The sequence below is a fragment of the Silurus aristotelis genome (assembly GCF_946808225.1).
Source record: "Silurus aristotelis genome assembly, chromosome: 13".
Taxonomy (NCBI): Eukaryota; Metazoa; Chordata; class Actinopteri; order Siluriformes; family Siluridae; genus Silurus; species Silurus aristotelis.
Genome location: NC_139586.1, coordinates 16,042,839 through 16,066,838, shown reverse-complemented (window position 1 = coordinate 16,066,838; position 24,000 = coordinate 16,042,839). Strand labels below are relative to the sequence as shown.

Genomic DNA, 24,000 nt, shown 5'->3' with positions numbered 1-24,000 from the left:
ACACACACACACACACACACACACACACACACACACACACAATTTAGTAAAGCCAGTAAACCTACTGGCATTTAAATAAATAAAAAAAAAAAAAAAAGGAGGACAATAGAGAACTTGGGAGAGTTCTGCAAACACAGTGATAAAAATCTGATGAGAACAACAAATTCAGTCAAACTTTTACAGACAGCAGGAAGCTATGATTATAATTAAAATGTGTTAATCTGTTAATATTTTTTTATTAAATATCTGTAGATATTTTAGTATAGGTTTCTAGGACAAAAAACAAACAAAAAAAAAATTATATATATATATATATATATATATATATATATATATATATATATATATATATATAAGTACCCGTGCTTCGCTACGGAAGGCAGAACGCTAAGCAATATGGCAATAAGCAGTAAGCACTGAGCAGGACTGGATGATCAGAGATCAGAACGTAACGTCAACAAATAACGTACTACCCCTTTGTAGTACCGATACAGGGCAAACTACTTTGAAAATTATTTTTATCATGCATCTAACATGTAATAAGAAACAATGTAGTAAGTTTCATTAGGATCCGTAATGTTATTTCGAAGAGTTTACAATGCGTGAGAAATCGCGTTTTTCGCGAGTTAGCCGCGATCCAGGGCGAATTTTTCAAAACCCTTTCTTAGTGAGCACCTAAGACCCAAGAGGAAGGTATGTTCCAAATTTCATTGCAATCCGTTCAGTGGTTTTTGAGATTTCGTGATGAGTGAGTGAGTCAGTCAGTGGTATTTGAGCCTTATATATATATATATATATATATATATATATATATATATATATATATATATATATATATATATATATATATATATATATATATATATATATATATATAAAAAAAAAATAAAAAATGTGAAGGTACTTGAGGGCTGCTTAGGGAAAAAAAAGTTCCTGTTCTGTTTCAAACCATGGCCATTTAAGGAACTTATTTTACTTGCTTTTATAATCACTCATTACATTGTGCTCGCTTTTGTAATCCTTACCTGGCAGGATCTGGAGCTGAGCCTCGTCGCTGTATTTCGTAGGCCCTGCGTTTTCCAGCACACACCGGTACAGACCTGCGTCCACCTCTGTAGCATTGCTGATGACCAGAGCTCCACTGGGTAATGTGTACACTCTCTTGTCCAATGACACAGACTCCTTATCACGCTCCCAGCGAATAAAGCTCACCAAGTCCGCATTGACCTCACAGCCGAGCACCTGATTCACCCCGAGATGCACAGATGCCGCCTCGGGCTGCCCAGAGAAACGAGGTGTACCTACACAGAGAGAACACAAAACTTTAGATATAACAGAGAAAGGAAATAATCACTGTAGAAAAAAGATGAGTTCTCATGTTCTGATACACCTCTACAAGACCAGACCCACAATAATAATTCATGCAAATGAGACTGTTCACGCTTCTCGCTCTTTCACATCTGAGTAATTATTTTCCCGTCATGTAGACGGAAGCTGATTTAATTCCCACTGGCAAAAACACAGCACTTTCAATTAGAGATGTAGGAGTATGGATGAAAAACATGTTAATTCAATGGATTTTATTCAATTTTGAATACAGCTGTTGCATCTAATTGTTTTTTCTGGCTTTATAGGGGAAGGCAGCTTGCAGAAAAAGCGTGTATCGCCACTTTCTCTGACAAACAACCAAATTCCACTGCTGATACTGCACTAACACACAATTCCCACTCTATACATATATTTATTATACTCTATACATTACACTCTAAACATCTACAGCTATACTCTATAGGAACAGCATGTATAGGAGTGAATGGAATAATGTGTAGTCAATGCAATAATTGAAAAAAACTGCATAAACTACACACACACACACACACACACACACACACACACACACACACACACACACACACACACACACACACACACACACACACACACACAGTGAGATGCTAAAACTGACAAAAGGTAAATTTCAGGAGAATGTCTCAAGGATCTCCAAAAGTCTCAAAAGTAAAGTTTTATTATGGGGAAACTAAATTTAACTTTTAAAAAGGTTCTATTTTTTATTTGTCCTCAGTCTCCAAAAACAGTGCGGGGGTTGGGGGGGGGGGGGTGTCCTTCGTATCTTGACCTTTAAAATATAACCCTTATCATAAAGTACTCCTAAGCTATAGCTTAAAATAAACAAACTTCATAACGTTATATGCTAACCTTGAGAGGACCATAAAACAAATCAGTAATACTTGTGAAAAGCATCTACTTATTTGATTAATGGAAAGCTGCACATGACCACGGAACCAAATGATTTACATTCAGCAAGTTTAAGAAGAAAAAAAAACAGTCATGTAATGCATAAAGTTGCACAGGATCTCTCACACTGAGCCTCTAAAATGAAGCACAGCTATGGAATTTCAAAGAAAGTCTTTAAAATAACGTTGGAAAGGTGATCTCTCTCCAGCTGGGAACAGAGCCAAGTCCAGCATGAGATGTGACGTGAGAATAGTGGTTTTGCACAGAACTAGTATTTCTGTCCTGTGCAGTGAAGGTCATTAGCTCAGATTCGTCAAGGCGGTGAGTGAAAGCCGGCTTCATCCTTCTCCATTATTCTAGCATCGGGGGAGTGCCAAGCACCACAGCTAAGCTAAGGCAATTGCCTCTACTTAATCACTATTCACAATCCATTGACAAGATCACTGCTTATTATGCATATGATGGGGTGCAAATATGTGCAGATTTCTCATTTTTTATGCCCTTTCATGATTCCCCCCCACCTACACAGACAGAGAGAGAGAGAGAGAGAGAGAGAGAGAGAGAGAGAGAGAGAGAGAGATCATTGCAATACCTGGGTTTCTGACACTCCATGAACAGAAAACGTTTTATAACTTTAATTCTATTCCAGCTGTTTTTGCTCAAATCTGCAAGGAGACAAGCTCTGTAAAATCCCTTTATAAACAAAATGCAAAGAGCTTCTTTCATATGTTTTTCCTGCTTCTCAATATGGGTGACTGGATTACTTTTTATGTTGGAAAGTAAATGGAAAAAACTTCCAGACGTGGTTTGTAACACTTCTTCCACAAGCATCATTCTTGACTTTTGGAGGCAGCAGGAACACTGAGCCTGCTGTTATTTTCATCCGCCGTCAGAGTGTTTCCTACCGGACGGTCCAAGAGAAACATTTACGCGATGATTCCTAACAGCGGTTTGGACGTGATGTGGGAATGAAGCCTATATCCGGCGATGGACCTCCCACACACACAAACACACGTGCACACAGAAAGTCCATGGAAGGTAAAGCACACTTTATATAAAGTAATGCTTACAACCATACAAGACATCACACACTTGGTCTGTTGACCACTCACAGATCAGGGTTCACATTCATACCTTCCCACTCGGATGAAGTTCAGTGTATGTGCATCGACAAAACGATCAGAGATTATTGGCTGCTACTTGAGTGATTTCAGTGCAGTGAACTGCATTAGAGGCAGCTCACATCATTGTTTACCAGCAGGACTCCGCAGAGAGAGGCAATCTGCCTCACCCAATACTCATTATTGAAAGAGACTTCTCAGTGAAATAAAAAAAAAAATCAGACACACACAGAAGCCTAGCAAGGACTGGAAGGAGAGTAGCAGCTGCTTCGAGTCAAGTCAGGATGGATGTTTCATATAATCCAAATGTTGCATACTTTGACAACCCACTGGTGTTACATGTCTACTTGCATGTTCTCTAAAGGGATCTGCCATTGTTTCAACTCGAAGCATGATGAACTAAATCCTAAATAAACCAATAACCAGTTTGCTGTTACAATCATTAAGCGGTGTCTCTATACTCCGCCCATCAGCAGTTTATTGCAGTTCCTGCACTCTGAGATTGAACAGTTGATCAGTTTGAACATTTGCAAATGAGGTTGCTGCCTTTTGTAGACTTAATGCCATGGCCTGCTCTGCTGTCCTATCGATACACTGCATGGTATGGTTTACCATGCGGCACAAGAAGAGATATATTCAGTGAAAATTTGACAAGGACAGCCTTGGTCTCATCTTAAATTAAATAAAAAGTCTTAAAAACTTGTTCAATGCATATTGATAATGTGAACAGCCTTAACCAGACCCTTACAAATGCAACAGAAACCCCCACAAGCTGCCAGCAGAGGCAATGGGATACAGCAACCAAATTTGCAGGAAGACATATACCATTTTAGAAAAATATTACGCTATTAGCTCTTGGTTGCCCAGCTGAGCTGAAGCCTATTGGCTATGATCAGCCTCTCCCAGGACTATCAGTATAGTCTTTAACTGGTCATTTGAGGAAGCAGATGGCTATTAAAAAACCTCTAGAATATTTACAGGCTGGTGGCCAACATCCCCTTCCATTCTGAGGTGGGCTTTTCGAGCACAGAAACCCATGAGCATGACTCCGCCGAGCCCGATTTACTGAAGCCGTTAAACTTGGCTATGAGGGGATAAATCTGTTGCTGTGAAGGTCCAAGGAAAAAAAACAGCAGCGAGCCAAAGCTCTGGAAGTTAAAGCTCACAAGATCAGGAATGGGGGGGCCTCCAAGCTCCCAAGGGTCAATAAATCCACCTCCTTTCTTTCTCACTCACTAAAATGAGCAGATTAAGTTGCCCCCTGCTTACCTTCATGCAATATTCATGATCAGGTTTGAGCAATCTTAATATGGCTTCAGTCCATATTATATAGCTCTCCAAGTTTCAATGTCTTATAGTTCTATTAATATAAATGCAAGTGAGGGAATGACCAACCAGGATGTGACCTAGTTCATAAGAAAGTCAGTCTGAGACCTGACCGTCACCTTCCCTACCTGCTGCATATTTCATGAGTCTTACATGCACTGCTGTATATTTTATGGCAGGATGCCGGGTTTGTTCTATTAGGAGCTCGAAATGGCATAATAATAGGCCACTGTGTATTTTCTCAAGGCATTGTGAAGGGAATTGCTCATTCCCTTCAATCTCAGTTAGGTTACAGTCAGGTCCCAGGTAATCAGGGCTACATGCTGTGTTATGGTCATCCACTCCTTCCAAGTAATAAAACCACCAATTTGGTCAAGCCCACCTTTCTGCACAACAAGAAACTCTGACATTAAACCAGGCATAATGAAATACATTTACATAACAGCTCGAGTTCTCCTCTCCTGGCTGATTTATTGACTTGTTCAAATGGCCTTTTGTTAGATGCTGCTGATGGTGTACGCTGCCCAGTGACAGCTAGAGATCTGAAAAGTGAAGATTACACTGAGCCATCTTTCAGGATGGTTCAGATACCAAGAACAATGCCCTTGCTGTCTGCTTAGGTAGGTATATCATTAGTTTGGGGCTTTAAAGACAAGGGAAACATAAATCAACACAATGGCCACTGTTCTACCTTACCTGCACAATCTACTCTTCAGGACAGCTCCCTCATGGATGGATGATATTGCAGTTATAGATCAAAATCTGTTTAACATTATATGCAAAGAAACAATTCTCAAGAGAAGTAAAACAACAGCTTTACTTTGACTCTACAATCAGGATTGCATGACCACTTAATCTAATAACTGCAGCACTACGCTGATATACGATGAAGCGTGCCTACATGGGATTACGTGTGAGACATTGCCATGTCTGCATGATGCCCTGTGATGGACGGGCATCTCATCCTGCCTCATGCCCAGCATTCCCTGACCAGGAAAAAGCAGTTATTGAATAAATAAATACATTGATTTTTTTATCGGATTAGAAGAAACCACTCAAAGCTTTTCCTCAAAGTAAATGAAACAGACATATACAGCTACAATGAATTTTCATTCCTTCCAAAAAAGCCAAATGGCATTTGAGTTGTTTCTTTGCTTTAAATAAAACCTGTAGATCGTGTGCTTTATTTTCCCTATTGAACTGTGGCAATACATTTCCCAGAGGACAAATGGCAGTGTGTACCCATGGGTTACATTCCATGTCACTTTCCAAAAGCGCCTAATAAAAGTGAAATGATAACATGGCTCAGGCATAAACACAATATTCCCGTGCGGCGGTTTCTTCAGAGAGAACGTCAATCCAGCTCTATCTGTCAACCATTTGTTTAGCACCACCGGGGTTTGCTACAAAGGCAACATTTACACATGTTGGAAGTATTTTCAAATGTGTCAAACACTGTGAGGAGAATAAACCTGTCACTTTGCTGTGACAACTGATCTGCGCCTGGCAAAAAGACAAGAGCGCTGTTAGACCGCATTATTAAAATCAAAAAATCCTATTTTGTCATATTCATCCAATTGTAGTAGATTCAATAGATTTTTCAACTGCAGAGTTTGTTAAGGATCCCACTTCATGTTTTACTCATGTGTAAGGTTTTTTTGTGTTTGTTTTTAATTTTTTTGCCAAAAAGCTATAGTGGAAACTTAAACATAAGATTGACAGTTGACTGGATCTATTCATTTTTGTATTACAAACATTAAAACTTGCATTTCCTCATTCGTTTGGGATATTCACATACACGGAAGACATATAAAAAAAATTAAAAATACATTATAAATGTTGAGTCAATAAAGACATTCTATAGCATACATCAAAGAAGAGCAGGATTATTTTTCTACTCTCTGTTAAGCTAGACATGGTCCTGATATACCTGTGATCCCTACTTCTGGATGAGGTTCTTATCAAATGGAAAGCAGTTGCTGCTGAGGATGATTCCACATGCGTATCCTAAATACACTTGGGATTAACTGTGTATGGTACCGCTTTAAAACCATGATAATGGCTTTGAACTAGAGGTCGACCAATATAAGTTTTTCTCTGGCTGATGCCGATATTTAGAAATGAGGGCGACTGGTGACCGATATATGATGCCGATTGTTTGGCTTTTCCTTTTCTTCATCTCATAAAAATCAAATAGTTAATTACTAGGATGTAATACAGAAAATTGCTATAAATTAAACATTTATTGAACAGCACAAGCCTCTCCAATCAGTGCAATTGCAATTAAGTTTTGGTCCCCGTGCCTATCTCTATTTATCATGCTATTATGCTAATCATGCTATATTCTGCTATCATGCTATTTATGATTATAAAATTTCAGCAAAAACATTAGTTCCTTAGACAGGTCCCAAACCAATCCAGCAGAATGCACTTCTGTTATAAAAGTACAAAAGATACCCATTATACTGTTCAAAAATGTTAATGGCATCATATCGATACATAAGCCCTGCTTTTAAGCATCCCACCAAAGCTCAAAATCTTAAATGTGCTAGAACTTTTTTCCTGTTTGTGTTCTTATACCATGACTAATGCCAATGTTGAAAACTCATCATTTGTTTTTAATATGTGCAAGGAAAACAGCTCTGATTGCACAGCACAGGTGTTGAGTTCCTAGCTAGCATAAACATAAAGCCTACAAAGCAAGACCAGCTGCTTTTTTGGCCATGGCCAAAAAGTCTTGTGTGTGTTTATTAAAAGATTCAGCTCATTGTCGAGTTTACATAATAAACCTGCAGTATCCTGTTCAAACATCCGGTACGCCCCACTGATCCGCAGCAGGCCGCGCCGAGGCCACCCTCAGCTGCATGCTGAACGTATAATTCCACTCAGGCCGAGAACACTCAATCCTCAGTACTGTAGCAGCAATGGAGGCAAACAAATTAAATTGCAATATCATCCAATCGGGTCGTCTAGACAAAGGGAAGCACCTCAGCTGGTAGATGAGCCGCTGAATATGAATGTTTGTCTCCATGAGGGGAAGTAGAGAACAGCTCTCAGGGCCCGAAGGAAGAGGAGCGGCAGGGAGGCCACAAACGCAAGTGCTTCAGCACAACAACAACAAAAAAACTGTTCGAGTTAGGGCTGTTACCGTGGAAACCAAGGAAATAAAATGACTGTGGAAAAAAGACGTGTTCATTTGAATGGCAAGCATGTTAAGGTCAGCACTGCAATTGACATGCAAGGATCAATAAAAAAAAATTGAGATAAGTGTTTGCTTTACTTATGTGCACAGATTTCATTGTTCAACTGGCATTTCCCTGTAACTGGAAGGAATTCATAAGTTGTAATAGATGCAGGGTTAGCTATACTTTCTATGAAATGCCAAAAGTACATCACGTGTAGATGTATTTTATGTGTGTGCTAAACTAAAATTTAAATAAAAGCAAAAGGATAAACATTTTTTTTCACATTTTCACCAGATTAAAACAGTGTGCATGTACTGGTTGAGGTTTAACATATCCAAATAGATAAAAAAAAAAAAAAAAAAAAAATTTTAAGTAAAAAACAAAGCTGAGGAAACATCTAACAATTTTATTTTTACCTTTAATAATTAGTTATTATAAGATAAGAACTAGATAATACTAACAGGCTTAGTAATAGAAGGGGGTGGGTTGGGGGGTGGGGAATAAAGACATACACATTGTTTGTACAAAACATCCAGGCATCACCAGAGGAAAAAAATCATTAGATTCATCTCTATTTCTGCAGATAATGATGTTCCCAAAAACATGTGTATGTGCTAGTGTCCCTGAGTCCCCATCTTACACACTGGAGAGAATTCTGTTTCATTAACACCAATCGATTAGAGTTTTGATTTTGCTGATTCTATTTTATTGTATTTTTATTGTATGCCAAATGACACAAATTCACTTGAGATCAGGTGAAGCAGGCATCATTATTGCAGATAAGGCATATCAGACCCAATCGTTTCCTCGTTTCTCCCTGTACCTCTACTCCACCATTTCCATATGTAAAGAGTTCAGGCTGTTCTCAGCTACCTAATCAAGCTAAATAAGAACAAAAGCAAGTCAGAAGAATGTTGGAGAAAAGACAGATGGTCGAATGGAATCACTCCACACCACAAGTCAAAGAAGTATACTCAGATAATGTGTGAAGCCACGGCGAAGCAGGAGTATACAATGTCTCGAATGCACAAACCTCAAACTGATGAGAGGGAAAACTTTTATAGGAGGCTGTGTCCTCTACCAAAACCACATCCGTGCACAAGCATAATTGAATCGTACAAGCATTGCACGCAAGCCCTATACTCCCTCAATTACACACATACACACACTCTGTCCAGTTGGCAACAACTATGCATCACTGTCACCATGGCTGTCCACATCTGGAGAGTAGTAAATCTGAGCTATAATACATGCAAGGGTCTTTTTGGCTCTAAAAGTTACCTCATGCTGTATCTGATCTGTTTGTACTACTCATGGAATGTGGATGTTGGAAAGAGACTTCTTGTTTAATGACAGGCCGATCAAAGAGCAACAAAGTGCCAAACAAGTGCCAAGACAGACTTTTTCCGAACAAAAACATATTGTACATCCTTTTTTGTTGCCAGATCAGAAGATGATTTGTGATCCTTCAAATAAACATACAGCTTCCTGAATTGGTTCAAGACCTGTGATGATGGGGATCTTCTTGATAGACTGGCCAACTCTGAGAAGTTAGCTGGCTGAAATGCGAGACAAAAGGTAGCAATGGGCCTCCTAGCTAACTGGTGGACTAGAAAGAAGGAAAGGCCAAGGAGAGGTGAAGTGCAGCCAGGGGTGACAGACATGCCGGTTTAACAGACGGCAACAGAGGAGCAGCTGAGCCTCCTGCCAGCTAGCCTTTCTCTTTCACTTAAAATGTGAAAAATAATGTTCGTTAGACAGGACACCTGCAAAAGCGCTAAGTGTGAAACAAGTGCGAAAGCCATCCCTGTGTGAAAACTGCTACCACCTTCCTCTTCTCCCTCAGGGCAAGCTGATCTGCACAGACTATTGTGTCCCATCAACAAAGCTATTAGTGCCATGTGTATCATGTGTAACCACAGCAATTTTATTCTCCTCTAAAACTTTACCTAATGTAAATTCCATGCTGCTTAAATAAAATAAAAACTTTAAAACAGCCCCATGTTAGACAGAGGGTTTTGTTTTTTACAAATATGGTTCTAATATCCCATACTCAGTGGTCTCAAATATGCTTTGCCCCTACAATCCCATCTCATAAGTTTGACCAGATCCCCTGCTGTGAGGTGTAAAATGCTACACAGCACTCAGATCACAGAATAGCTCAGTTTAAAAAAATAAAAGACTGGGTATTATTTTGCATCTCTGTTCATGGTCCTGATCTCAATCTATATACATCTATGGAGCTGACACTTTTGCAAAGAATTTCAGTGGCTGCTATGAGTGAAGATGGGAATGCCTCCAGTCTCCCCAGGGCACTGGCATAGAGAGTTCAGGCCAGTTCAGTGAAGCAGGGAAACTACTTCGGCTCAGAGCCTGAGCGTTGCCCCTGAAAACCCTACCATTCTGTTCATTTAGTGCTTCGCAGCACTCATTCTGGCCGAGCCCTGACATACTGGAGAACTCTACAACACGATTTGTTTCATATGGCTTGATAAAAATGGACGTCTGGTTTACTTCGTCCAACTGACTGTCCCCTGCTGCTCCTGAGAGAAAAGCAAAAATCCTGTAACATGGCAACGTGGACTGCCCTGCTTTTATTAGTTTTGACTGACACACAGTCTGGGGCCCAGACCGAGTCTTTCTTTGTAAGAGTGCAGAAATGCAAACATAAAAGAGCCGCCCTACTAAACACTAACAAATGGAACAAACAAGTCCAACTCAAATCCTTTTGACTCATATGACAGCAGAGACGAATCAATAAAGTCGGCACAAAAAAGAAATGGGCAGATAAAAAAAATAAAAAATAAAAAAAACATGAGTATGAGCCAGATACTGTAATATTAGAGGGGTTGAAAAGCTAACACATTCTGTGAAAAAGAGGGTGAGAAAGAGAATAAATGTGACACCCAGTAGCACGCTGCGAGGCTATTTGATGCTGCCAGAAAGAACAATGGTCCCGCCTCTTACCTCTGTCCTCTTTTTGTGCGAGGTGAAAGCTCAGTCAGGGCAGACTTCAGAATCCAGGTCGACACCCTAACCCCCCCCCCCCCCCCCAAATAATATCCATTAAAGTTAGGAGCATGTTGAAACAAGGTTAAAAGAACGCATATGACCTTGACCAGACAAAGGAACGAAGCAAAGGACGTTTTCTTCTAAAGTCTGGCTCATGTTTCAGCTCTTGCCTTCCGCTCTAATGACATGTGATAAGTCTTTCTTTAGCCTGTAATTTACATGTCATGGCTGTCACCAGACCTAAGCTGAGCTGAGCTGAACACATACAGTATTTCATGTGATCAAACTGCTGGTGCTGTACAAGGAGTCATGCACAGACTCTTTGTCCTGACCATTCTGTCCTGCCCACAACAGTAGTAGTAGTAGACAAAACAAAAAAAGTGTTACACAGTTAAAAATAAAACAAATGCAATAAAAAATTTTAATCGACTGGAAATAAAAAAAAAATAATTCAGCAACTGTGATTACAAGATGTTTCATCACAACAGAGAGATGTTAGCAATGTTGTTAGAAACAGAACAATGCATTTAAACATCCAAACAACTACCCATTCCTACAGCACATATTTCTTATATCCAAAAAGCAACGCAATAGGACGCAATGTAACCTGGAGTCTCAACTCTCGAACAATTCTCAACATTGTCTTTAGAATAAATAACGATGGATTAAGTTACTTCCTGCTTCAGCTCATTAAAAGTGCAGTCATATCCTATAGCATTCACCTCAATCAGTGACATGCTCAATTAACGTTTAACAAATTGTGATCTGTTCATCGTTTCCTTGATGAATCCTGGCCTTTTATTATTTTTTACAAATAAAAGAAAATATTTCAAAAACTTGTTTTGTATGGATATTAAAATTATAAAGAGATTTTTATTTATTTATTTAGCTTTTACATTCGGTTTCGGCACTTTCCTTTTTTGCATTCTAAGGGTTGGTCTTTAAAAATGTTTATTAAAATGTCTTTCAAAGGTTTATTACTAGTACATTCTAGTAAGCTTTTGCATTTCACTCAACAGAGCAAAAAACCTTTACCAAGAGCAAAGAATTAAGTTTGCTATTATGGCCACCTACTTATAAGAAAGTGTTTTTACTTTGTTACTGCAAGGTATGATGCACAGGAGAATGGAACACTAAATTACATAAATGATTAAAAGATAATTATCATAATCAGTACCATCTACAATCCCTTTGGTTCTTAAGTACATTTCAAAGACAGTAATTTTACTCAAGTAGAAAAATAAAAGAACCTTTAGGCACACTTCAAGAGGGCACTTGTACTTTACATTTGCTCCAGTGTGGGAATGTTGTACTTTATCCACCACTGCTATCAATAGTATGTAGTTATATTACATAAGCACATCTGGATTTTTCTGGTCATGCAGCCTACACAAGGTTTTTGCCATTTGAAATATGCTTAAAATGCATTCATTCCAAGAAATGAATTCATTCAAAAAACATCTCATTTCAGAGCCCAGCTGACATCCCTGAAGCAACTTCTGTCATTTCAATTAAAGATTGCTAAGGAGGAGATATTTCTCTTGAGAGGTGAGTTAGAGTGGACCTCACGCGTCTATGTTTTCTAAATAAGAGTCTGACAGTGCATTGCCATGAAAAGTAAAAGAGGAAGAAGGTCCAGTCCTTGTGGGAGACCCACACTATAAATAATACCCAGCGCAGAGAATAGTCCTCTTTGTTATGCAGATCTGTTGCTCCGTACACAAATGATGACTGCAGGATGCTAAATCCTATGGGAGTTCAGTCAAGCTCTGTGTCCATCTGCACAGCAGTCACATCAAAAAGCAAATGGGAAAAAAAACTGCTTAGGTAATATGTGGGATTATAAATAACTTGCAAAATGCAATATTAAATGATTGACAGAAATATTTCCTAAGCCCACTCTGCATCCTCAGCCAGAGTTTCATAAGCCTGAGAATAACAAAAGAATTATGCCTCAAGTGGTTTGAAATCAGAGAATATGGCGCACAAAAAGCTTTCGATCGTGTAATTAATGTGTCTCATTTAAACATTAGCTCAATATTCAGTTGGATGGGACACAGCTGATCATTCAAATGCTATCTGGGTTCTGGCTTGCCAGAATATGTACTCAGTAAAACAGTCCGTAATTACAGATACATAAATCACTATCACTGTACCATTATTTAAAATGGCAGTGCCACTGTTGGAGCATGGAACCTTCATGACATTTACATTAGCAGAAACAGTAACACGTTTGCATACACACTTAAAACAAAAGCAAAATAAGTGAATAAATAAATAATTAAATAAATAATAATTTACGGACGTTATAAGAAAATAATCAGCGGAGGAGTGCTGTGACGTGGCCTAATGCAAACAGGGCCACATCGAGGTTGATCGTTTTACTATTACAACCACTTATATTATTATAATATATAATATTATAATATTCTAGTACTAGGATATTTTATTTCTAACAGCACATCAATTTGTTAATTATTTTCGAATTAATGATAGAATAGCATTTTGTTATGCATGTGAGATAATGTTGTGGAATGTCTGAAAAAAGTTGGTTCCATCTATTAAAAGTTGGTAGACAGACAGACAGACAGACACACAAGCTAAAACACATCTATCCGATCCTGTAGACTATACCTGTGGTGGAAACATAGCACTGACATCGGAGTCTCATTAAATGTTAAATCTCTCCTTACAATATTGATATGTAGTGTTCTTTTTGAAATATTCTGCTGTTTATGATATCTTCAGATTATATATACAGTGAGGAAAATAAGTATTTGAACACCCTGCTATTTTGCAAGTTCTCCCACTTAGAAATCATGGAGGGGTCTGAAATTGTCATCGTAGGTGCATGTCCACTGTGAGAGGCATAATCTAAAAAAAAAAATCCAGAAATGACAATGTATGATTTTTTTACTATTTATTTGTATGATACAGCTGCAAATAAGTATTTGAACACCTGAGAAAGTCAATGTTAATATTTGGTACAGTAGCCTTTGTTTGCAATTACAGAGGTCAAACGTTTCCTGTAGTTTTTCACCAGGTTTGCACACACTGCAGGAGGGATTTTGGCCCACTCCTCCACACAGATCTTCTCTAGATCAGTCAGGTTTCTGGCCTGTCGCTGAGAAACACAGAGTTTGAGCTCCCTCCAAAGATTCTCTATTGGGTTTAGGTCTGGAGACTGGCTAGGCCACGCCAGAAACTTGATATGCTTCTTATAGAGCCACTCCTTGGTTATCCTGGCTGTGTGCTTTGGGTCATTGTCATGTTGGAAGACCCAGCCTCGACCCATCTTCAATGCTCTAACTGAGGGAAGGAGGTTGTTACCCAAAATCTCGCAATACGTGGCCCCGGTCATCCTCTCCTTAATACAGTGCAGTCGCCCTGTCCCATGTGCAGAAAAACACCCCCAAAGCATGATGCTACCACCCCCATGCTTCACAGTAGGGATGGTGTTCTTGGGATGGTACTCATCAATCTTCTTCCTCCAAACACATTTAGTGGAATTATGACCCAAAAGTTCTATTTTAGTCTCATCTGACCACATGACTTTCTCCCATGACTCCTCTGGACCATCCAAATGGTCATTGGCAAACTTAAGACGTGCCTGGACATGAGCTGGTTTAAGCAGGGAAACTTTCGTGCCATGCATGATTTCAAACCATGACGTCTTAGTGTATTACCAACAGTAACCTTGAAAACATGTGGTCCCAGCTCTTTTCAGGTCATTGACCAGCTCCTCCCGTGTAGTTCTGGGCTGATTTCTCACCTTCCTTAGGATCATTGAGACCCCACGAGGTGAGATCTTGCATGGAGCCCCAGTCCGAGGGTGTTTGACAGTCATGTTCAGCTTCTTTCATTTTCTAATGATTGCTCCAACAGTGGACCTTTTTTCACCAAGCTGCTTGGCAATTTCCCCGTAGCCCTTTCCAGCCTTTTGGAGGTGTACAATTTTGTCTCTAGTGTCTTTGGACAGCTCTTTGGTCTTGGCCATGTTAGTAGTTGGATTCTTGCTGATTGGATGGGGTGGACAGGTGTCTTTATGCAGCTAAAGACCTCAAACAGGTGCATCTAATTTAGGATAATAAATGTAGTGAAGGTGGACATTTTAAAGGCAGACTAACAGGTCTTTGTGGGTCAGAATTCTAGCTGATAGACAGGTGTTCAAATACTTATTTGCAGCTGTATCATACAAATAAATAGTTAAAAAATCATATATTGTGATTTCTGGATTTTTTTATTTTTAGATTATGTCTCTCACAGTGGACATGCACCTACGATGACAATTTCAGACCCCTCCATGATTTCTAAGTGGGAGAACTTGCAAAATAGCAGGGTGTTCAAATACTTATTTTCCTCACTGTATATATATATATATATATATATATATATATATATATATATATATATATATATATATATATATATATATATATATATATATAAAATAAAAGAATATATATATATTAAAAAAATATGTTATATATATATATATATATATATACATATTCTTTGGCCTACATATATTATATATACATATAATATGTATAATATGTATATAATACATACATATATACATATTTATATATATATATATATATATATATATATATATATATATATATATATATATATATATATATATATATATATATATATATATATATAATATTCTTTGGTCTACATTACAACTATTGAAAATTATGGGCAGATAGTCAAAGATGTTTGAGTTGCTTATACATCTTACCTTTTTCCACATAGTAGCATTTTACTATGTGCCCTGTCTCTGCAGTAAGATCGGCTATCATATTTTACAGCCTTGAAGCTACAAATAAAGCAATTACTGTCAGTCTTTGAAACAAACCTGCAGTTCTGAAGCCAAAGCCACACAATACATTGAGCATCTGTTCTAGCTCCTTCCAGGACCAAAACAATAAATCTGTCAAATGCTGCATTTGTATCCACACAGCACTTCATGCAAAAGGACTAAGAAATTTATAACGGACTGAAACTCTGAAATGCGCTTAGGCTTGCTAATAGAAATGGCGGGTTTATACTGCGTATTGTAGAAAGCTGTTTTTCTGTCACCTAATGCAGTTAAGATGTAGAGTGTGTGTGTGTGTGTGTGCATGCATCAAGTCAAGGCATAACAGAAAACCTGCTTTAGCCAAACAACAGGCCTCTGGATTCAATTCTAAACATTACAGATCTGAGCATGAGATCAACAGTTTAAGATTTCTCTTCTAGCATGCGCTTCTGACACGAGGCCAATCTCGGCTCTGTTTATGCATACTGAAGCAGAAAGACAGAGAGGCTACGAACTCCAAATTCTGCCAGCAAACCACACGGCTGAAACGCACAACACAGGCAGTGGAGTGTGTCCAAAGAAAAGCCTCGGAATGTTCGCAATCACCGGCTGCTCCAGTCTCGCTGAGGTCAGTGGAATCCTTTATTGGCCGTAATTGACGAACAAGAAAACTGTGTGTTCTGTTCTTGTCCGTGCTCTACGCATTCAAAGGGCTTTCATTTAGGTTGCTCGGATTCAATATATCATTCTGTTTTTTTCTTAATGTTTTTAGACTGAATGTCTGCATTGTAATGTGTGGCATGGTCTTGGAAAACCCATGGGATGTGGCTGAATGCAAGAAACACTAAGGTCTGTCCATATCATACAATAACCCATTAAATACATTTACATAAAAACTAATAATCCTTTTAGCATCTCTTAGTAATCTCCTTTACCTCTTAAACATGGCATGCAGTAGAAAGAACTGATTGAAAGTTATGTTTGTATAAGATATAAAAAACGCAATGAAACGTGAGAATGTGAGAACGTTGGCAACAGCGTTACGGGTTAGTCAAAAAGAAACTTAGAAATGAGCATCAGAAAATAATAAGGACATATTCCTCGGTCTTGCACACATGCAGTAATAGCGGAAAAATGTGGCGGCAGGCTATTTCCAAAATACCACTCTGCTCTTAAAGGAGCCACAACATATTTCACCTGTTACACCGTGTAACAGACACTGTCTTTCATTAAAGCCTGTGTAAAGTTCATTAGTTTCAGTGTAGACACCTGCGGCTTATAGCCAGGTGCTGCTTATTTATGTTCAAAATAAAAATCTTTGTCAAAAATTCAGTGGCTGCGGCTTATATATGGGTGCGCTTTATAGTCCGGAAATTACGGTAATTTCTATTGTCTCAAAGCAATTTTTGAGGACATACAAGTGTAATTGGTCAAGTGAATAGAAGGATATTGCTTTTTTTTAATTGTATATAATTTTTTTTCTTGTGTTTGGTTTGAAGCTAATAGACATTTTATTAATTATTAATGTATTCATTAACTATGGTTATGGAATCTGTTAGATCGAACCTCTTGCTAGCTAAGTGTGATTTTGTCATATTCTAAATGTCAAACTTCGAATGGGCTTTAGATAATAAGCCATAGCATAACAGACAGGAGCCTTCAGATAAACAGATAAATGTCAACATGTAATTGGTGAACATGTAATTTCAACCGCACTTTAAAAATCTACAAAATTAAAATAAAATAAAAATCACTAAATCACTGTATTAGCGCATAAAAAGAAAGATTCAGATTTCTGGTGTTTCAAGTCGGACAACAGAGCATCCTTAGCTTTTCCAAAAACATTCATACATTATCCATGTTGGTGCAGGAGCCCTAATTTAAAAGATACACACACAGCTGTATACTGGAGCAAGACTCATGTAGCTCATGGTAAAGCTCTAAGACTGATTCCACATAAAGTGTGGGGGGGGGGGAAACAAACGTCTCAAACACTGATTCAGTTCGGACTGGCCTCATCTAGATGTCTCAAGCATGAATGCATTGCTAAACCTTTGGCAATCTCATGCAAAACTTTGATACAACACTTTGAACATTCGCAATGGGTTTTTTTTGTAAAATGACCATAGAAATCTGACAGCCTCTGGGATCAGCAACATTTGAAATTCATTGCTGTTTCCTGTTGTGTTGGTGGTGGAGTCTCTGAGCTGCGGCATGCGTGGCGGTGTAAAATCGAGGAGGATAAAAAGCTAGCGTGTGTGGAGAAGTGGGAGTGGGAAATGAAACACTGAGTGATTGACAGAAACGCAGGCAGATTGGGGAACAGATATGCTCCCTGCCTAAGCAAAGGTTGTGTGCAAGAGAAGAGAAGCGGAAAAAGAAACGGCTAGGATAAACCTCTATCACATGTACATAGTGTTGGGGTCGAGTGCAGGGGAAGGAGGGAAGAGGCTAGTACAATGTACCACTCTTGGACTCTTTCTACAGGGCAAAACTATAAACTGGTTGATGTTTCTGTCCCAAAAGGTTTCAAAACTCTGCAAAATTTCAAAAAGCACATTGTCTGCACAAGTATGGCCAGTGGAGATTCTCAAAAGCCATTCTCCAAAGCAAAAGTAGACATATAAACTACATGGCCAAAAGTTTGTACACCCCGATCATCACACTTGTGTGCTTATTCCCCAAAGCTAAAAACACATAACATTATGCCATAATATTACAATTACAAATTGCAGATTTAGTCTGCAACTCTTGCTAAAGATACATCCAAATCTCCTGGTACTATACAAACTCCCATGTATCAACACATTAACTAAACAAAGAAAAAGAAAATAAAAACGTTAAATGAACAAAAGTTTTAAAACAGCATTAACGTCCCAGGCTTTCGCAAGTTTGTTTCAGCTCACATAGCCTCTTTACTCACGAAAGCATTATCCAGGTTTAGGATCACTGGATTTAGTTTCTGATGGTGTCACAGATATTCAGCTTGAAGAACAGCTCATAAACTTTGTCCCTTTGTAATTGTATCTGTGGCCGATTCCATGCACGAGAACCGCAAATGGATTTCCCGTGTTTTAATAAACCAACGTTTGAAAACGGTCCCTCAAGAATTGTATATGTCGCGTGTGTAGCAGCCCATCAATAACAGAGGTAAGTTTCGTTCAGTTCCCCAGACTACAAATGAAGGGAACACTGCAGCAGAGTCTGCTGACCAAAAAAGAGCGAGTGAGCTCGAGCTTATCCAAGCAGATTTGACGTGAAGAAATCATGCCCTACTCCACACAAAGCAGAGGGAACAAAGACAGGTGTGTTTACTCTTTAGCATTGCTCTCGAATCCAGCTCTCATTCCCTACACCTCAATCTCTGAGCTATCATCTCGTTTAGACGCCCACCGCATACAAATAGTCTCGTTTGGCTGAAGACGAGGCAGAATTTATCTTTGAACAGGTAAGAGAGAAGTGCAGAAAGCTTCATTTTCATACATATATTTTTATTATTATTATTATATATATATATAAATTTTAAGGGCAAAAAAAAAGTAATAATTAAATAAATGTTTAAATAAACAGTCCTGACAAAAAAAAATTTTTCAACTTAGTAAGTAAAAAGTTAAAAAATAATTAGAAAAATCATGTGTATGTGTGCACAACAAAAAAAAAAACAAAATTGGGGGCAGAGGGTTAGAGATTAAAAAAACAATTACAAATACATGAAAGATACAGAGCAGAAAATTTCCAAGGAAAAGATGCGATTAATAATATATTTTGAAGCACTGATGTGTGTTACATGCTTTGTGTGTATACATGATCATATAAACTAGAACGTACATATGTATATGTGTGTGTGTGTGTGTGTGTGTGTGTGTGTGTGTGTGTGTGTGTGTGTGTGTTACTAATATTACTCATGACAATGAGATCCTCCCTTCCATTAAGGTGGTGACTGCCCGGCCTTTTAGGAGCAGGATGTATTAAAATGCACTGTGCATGTCCAAGTTGACAAAGCACTTGATGAATAAATCGCATAAATAAATTCACTTTGGAAGTCATGATGACAAGCTGAGAAGGAAACAAAATTTAATATGTATACAACCCATTTTTTTCCTGGGCAGGAGGTTGTATGCCTCGGGGTTTCTTTATCTCTCATAACACACACGCGCACACACACACACACACACACACACACACACACTCGCACGCGCCCACACACACACACACACACACACTTGCGCGCGCCCACACACACACACACACACATTTATATGCATGCGTGCATAAACAAACTTCATAAAAATTTGATAGCTTTCACATCAAAGAACAATCACTATGCATCAGAGAAACTGATTATTGTTTATGTCCCTAAATGTACTGCAATTCATATACAACTCTGACACATTACTCTTATTATATTTGAAATTATTAAATATTGGAGAAACATCACCAAACATTCATCCACCTCAAGACCAGACATTCTGTGCGACCTGAAACACTGTTTTGCTCGCCATGGTGGTAAAAGAAAAAAAATAAATGCTTACTGAAATCAACTCAAAACATATTATCCATTGTCAACTTTAGATAGTTGTGTGTGAATAATTCCAGGAGATACAAACAACATCTTTTAATTTACCCTGCCAAGAGGTTGAGACACAATCATTAGACAGAGCTTTAATTGAAATTTCAACAAGAAAGAAAGAAAGAAAGAAAGAAAGAAAGAAAGAAAGAAAGAAAGAAAGAAAGAAAGAAAGAAAGAAAGAAAGAAAGAAAGAAAGAAAGAAAGAAAGAAAGAAAGAAAGAAAGAAAGAAAGAAAGAAAACTGTGCAAACTGTGACACACTATGGCTGTTCCCTCCAAAAGAATTGGGATATCAAAGCTAATTAATTTGTTTTTGCTATACAGTAAAGACACTTGGATTTGAGATCAAAAGATATAGACAGATCATAGTTCAGATAGACAGAGATAAGCTAAATCAGCTTTCATTTCACTTTTAACAGGATTCAATTTAACCGGAAGCACTTAAACAAGAAGAAAGACCTGTCAAGTCACATGTTCCAATAGTTTTGATCTCTTAAAAAGCGTGTGGGTTCAAACAAAAAGGGTCTTCTAAGTTTTTATTACATTTTTTAACACATCTGGATGCAAATCTCAAGAAATAAAAGCTGAGATCCTGATACATTATGTTCATTCTTTGATCTCAAACACAAATGCCTATTGCAAAGCAAAAACATTGATCTTTGCTTCTCATAAATTGAAATCATTCGATTTTGACTACACTGCCTCTCATGCGTACCTTTCGAATGCATTTCACGAAAAGCATCTACTCAAACACTGTACTGGCGTTTCTATCAAGTTTTTAAAAACCTTGTTCACACAACACTAATCACCCACAAAAAGCAACATATGGCACTACTTCCAGAAACTTTTTGTCCCATGATTTTTTTGGAGCCATTATTCCAAAGTCTTTGAATGAGGGACGGCAAAGCGCCTATATGGCCTGCAATGTGGAAGGGCTTTGGTGGAACACAAATTGAATATCAGGCTAAGATCTAAATCAAACTCCTCATAATCCCTGCTGCCTGGCTCCCAGAAACCAAACAGGGTCACTTTCATTTTGTCTCATGCTGCCCATAATAAAGGCAGTAGCACCACAGGGCTGAATAAACACACTCTGACAACATTTACAATAGAGCTACACGAGAAATGACACACCGCCGTGCCTTATTGAACAGCAACCTACACTGAACAATGATGGCATTGATAAGTGGGGAGAAAGGAATGCAGATAAATTGGCTTTTTTGTTTTAAGGGTTTGGACTAAACAGTAATGGAAAAGGTCGCATGATTGTCAGAGTGATGAGATTAAAGAAAAGAAAAAACACTTGTCAATACGAGCAACAGAATCACGACAACCTCTAAATCTAATCGACACAACCTTAACTCATCTCCTCACCTGCTACATTGAGTCTGGCTGTACGGCTGCTGATCGTGCCCAGGTTCTCAATGGTAGCCACGCACTGGTAAACACCCTCGTCAGGTTTGTTGTGTTTGGAGTGCATGACGGAGCTGATGAGCAACGAGCCGTCGAACAGGACCTGCCTGCGATCATCCGGGTTGAGCAAAACCCCATCTTTCTTCCAGTGCACCTTAACAGGGAGTTCACTGTTGACGGAGCAGTTGAGTAGCGCAGGAGATCCCCTTACAGCCAATGTATCTGAGGGTTCCACCGAGAACCAGAAAGGACTGAAGTTCCTCTTGGCAGAGCCTGCAAAAACAGGAGTAGACATATTAAGACCTTCATGCTTGGAACAAATTCCGCAGAATGCCTATTTGTTGTAAACGAACAAATACATGAACAAATCTCAAAATTCTACAGCAGGACAACAAAGAATACATAGTAAAAAGAAGATGAAAGAATAAGTACAAAGGGAAAAAGAATTTAATGTAAATGATACAGAGTATGCAAATTACAAAGTAAAAATAAGAAAATTCCTTTGTAACTCATTTTAGAAAACCTAAATTGGACATCAATCTTCATTTGAATATTTCTGTTCCTTTGTTGAAATGAATACTATTTGCAACGTTAATGCAGAAGTCAAAGGACAAGCAATTACTTTGTCCTCATAAATTATTCATATCACAGCCCCATGAGCCATCAAGAAATTTTATAAATAAATAAGCGGCATTATTTGACTACAAGAACAGGGATGAAGTTTGAAGTAATAAGCTTTTTAAGGTCTTTTTTTAAAATAACACACCCAATAATAAGGTGCAACCTAAATAAAACTGCTGAGCATCTCAGCCATTTGTTTCATTGAAGAGACTACATGAGCATGGTTGGCTCTGGAGTTGGTTACTGCTGCCATTTAAACTTGGAAGGAATCCTAAAACTCGAGTAACCTTGTGCACCCTCAGATAATAAGGCTTCCCCTGATTCCTCTCCAATCTCTTCAGGCCTCATTTATCAAGCTGGATGCAAAGTAATTTATTCGTTAGTCATTTACACTCAAGAAATTCATCATATTCATGAAAATCTAGTTAGTGAGGCAGAAAAAAAAAAAGAAAAAAAAAAGTGTGGGATATGAAAACTCCCTTTTTTTTTTTTTTTTTTTATAAAAATTTCATTGTTGAGTATTTTAACTGCAAAATTTGCAAATTCATTCTCTCATTCTCGCACACACACACACACACACTATATAATAATTTAATAAAAACTACTGGTTTTAGATTAAATGAAAAATCAAGAATTGAATCAAGAATTATCATTAGGACAACAGAAATGGTTTTTCTGTAAAATAATCGGCGTTCCTGTAGTCTTTAGAACACAGTAGTGGCTGGTAAAAAAGGAAGGTTGGTGTCCTGGGCAGGCACATTATCTCTCCTCCCTCACACTCCAAAACTGGCCCTTTATGGACTGTGTGGGATGACTGGCATAGGTGGAGGCAGTTAATGTGGTTTAAGCAGAATCTATAAGTGCTTCTATCTGTTCCATCTGCTGACGCTTACACTTCTGATTACTTTTGCGACAGCACTGCAGAGCTCTTAAAGAAAGAAAAAAAGCTGCTTTTGTTGGCCGTATCACTCTGGTGCTAAAGAAGATAATGGCACTCTGTGGTGAATGTTGAGCTAAGATATTGCCGTGAAGGAAAAGCAGTTCCAGCATAAACACATCTGGATCTAATTATGGCTGGTAAAACGAATGCTGTTATGTGCTGGGTGCAAAGCATCAAGCGAAAGTTGACAATGCTCTCGGAGTGCATCTACATAAAAGGTATTGTTCTCAGACTCCAAAAGATACAGGAAATAGGTCACCGTAAGGACGCAGTGGAAAAATCGGTGAAAAGAAATACCGCATATAAGCCATGGAGAACAGAAGTGGCAGGATAGCAAGGAGGAAAGCAAGACAGATGGTAAAGCCTGGCCTGTGAAGGGGGAGAGGGAAATTCCACCCTCCTGCAGGCCATCAGTAGAACTGCACAGTTAATCATTAGCATCTTTAGCAGCTCTGGAGCTCCTGGGGAGGCTGGCGGCGTGGCACGCAACACTGCCTACTAGCCACCAGCCAAAGTGGAAGACCATCTGCCTGCTGTAGACTCAACATCCCTTAGCCTCATGGCTTAACCGCATAAACGCCTAAACGCAGAGCTGTAGTCTGTGGCTCAAATATTACTGACCTGCAACTGAGGTGATATCAGACCACCATTGCAAATTCAATCATTTAAATTCCTACCATGGTGCATCCCTCGGAGTTAAAATCACTGGCAGAACTGATGCAGGTGTTCACACAGAATGAAAGCTGG

The 24,000-nt window shown here is 38.5% G+C and overlaps 1 protein-coding gene across 21 annotated transcripts in view; it reads right to left on the bottom strand.

Annotated features, from left to right (window-relative positions):
* Nucleotides 1-24,000, bottom strand: part of neo1a (neogenin 1a) — a 119,046-nt gene that overhangs the window by 50,415 nt on the left and 44,631 nt on the right. For all 21 annotated transcript variants that reach the window (XM_083558705.1, XM_083558716.1, XM_083558698.1 and 18 more), the window contains exons 2-3: nt 21,654-21,965; nt 1,026-1,301 (exon numbers count right to left, since the gene is read on the bottom strand). In XM_083558705.1, coding sequence (XP_083414831.1) covers nt 1,026-1,301; nt 21,654-21,965 — 588 coding nt within the window. The remainder of the gene's footprint in view (nt 1-1,025; nt 1,302-21,653; nt 21,966-24,000) is intronic.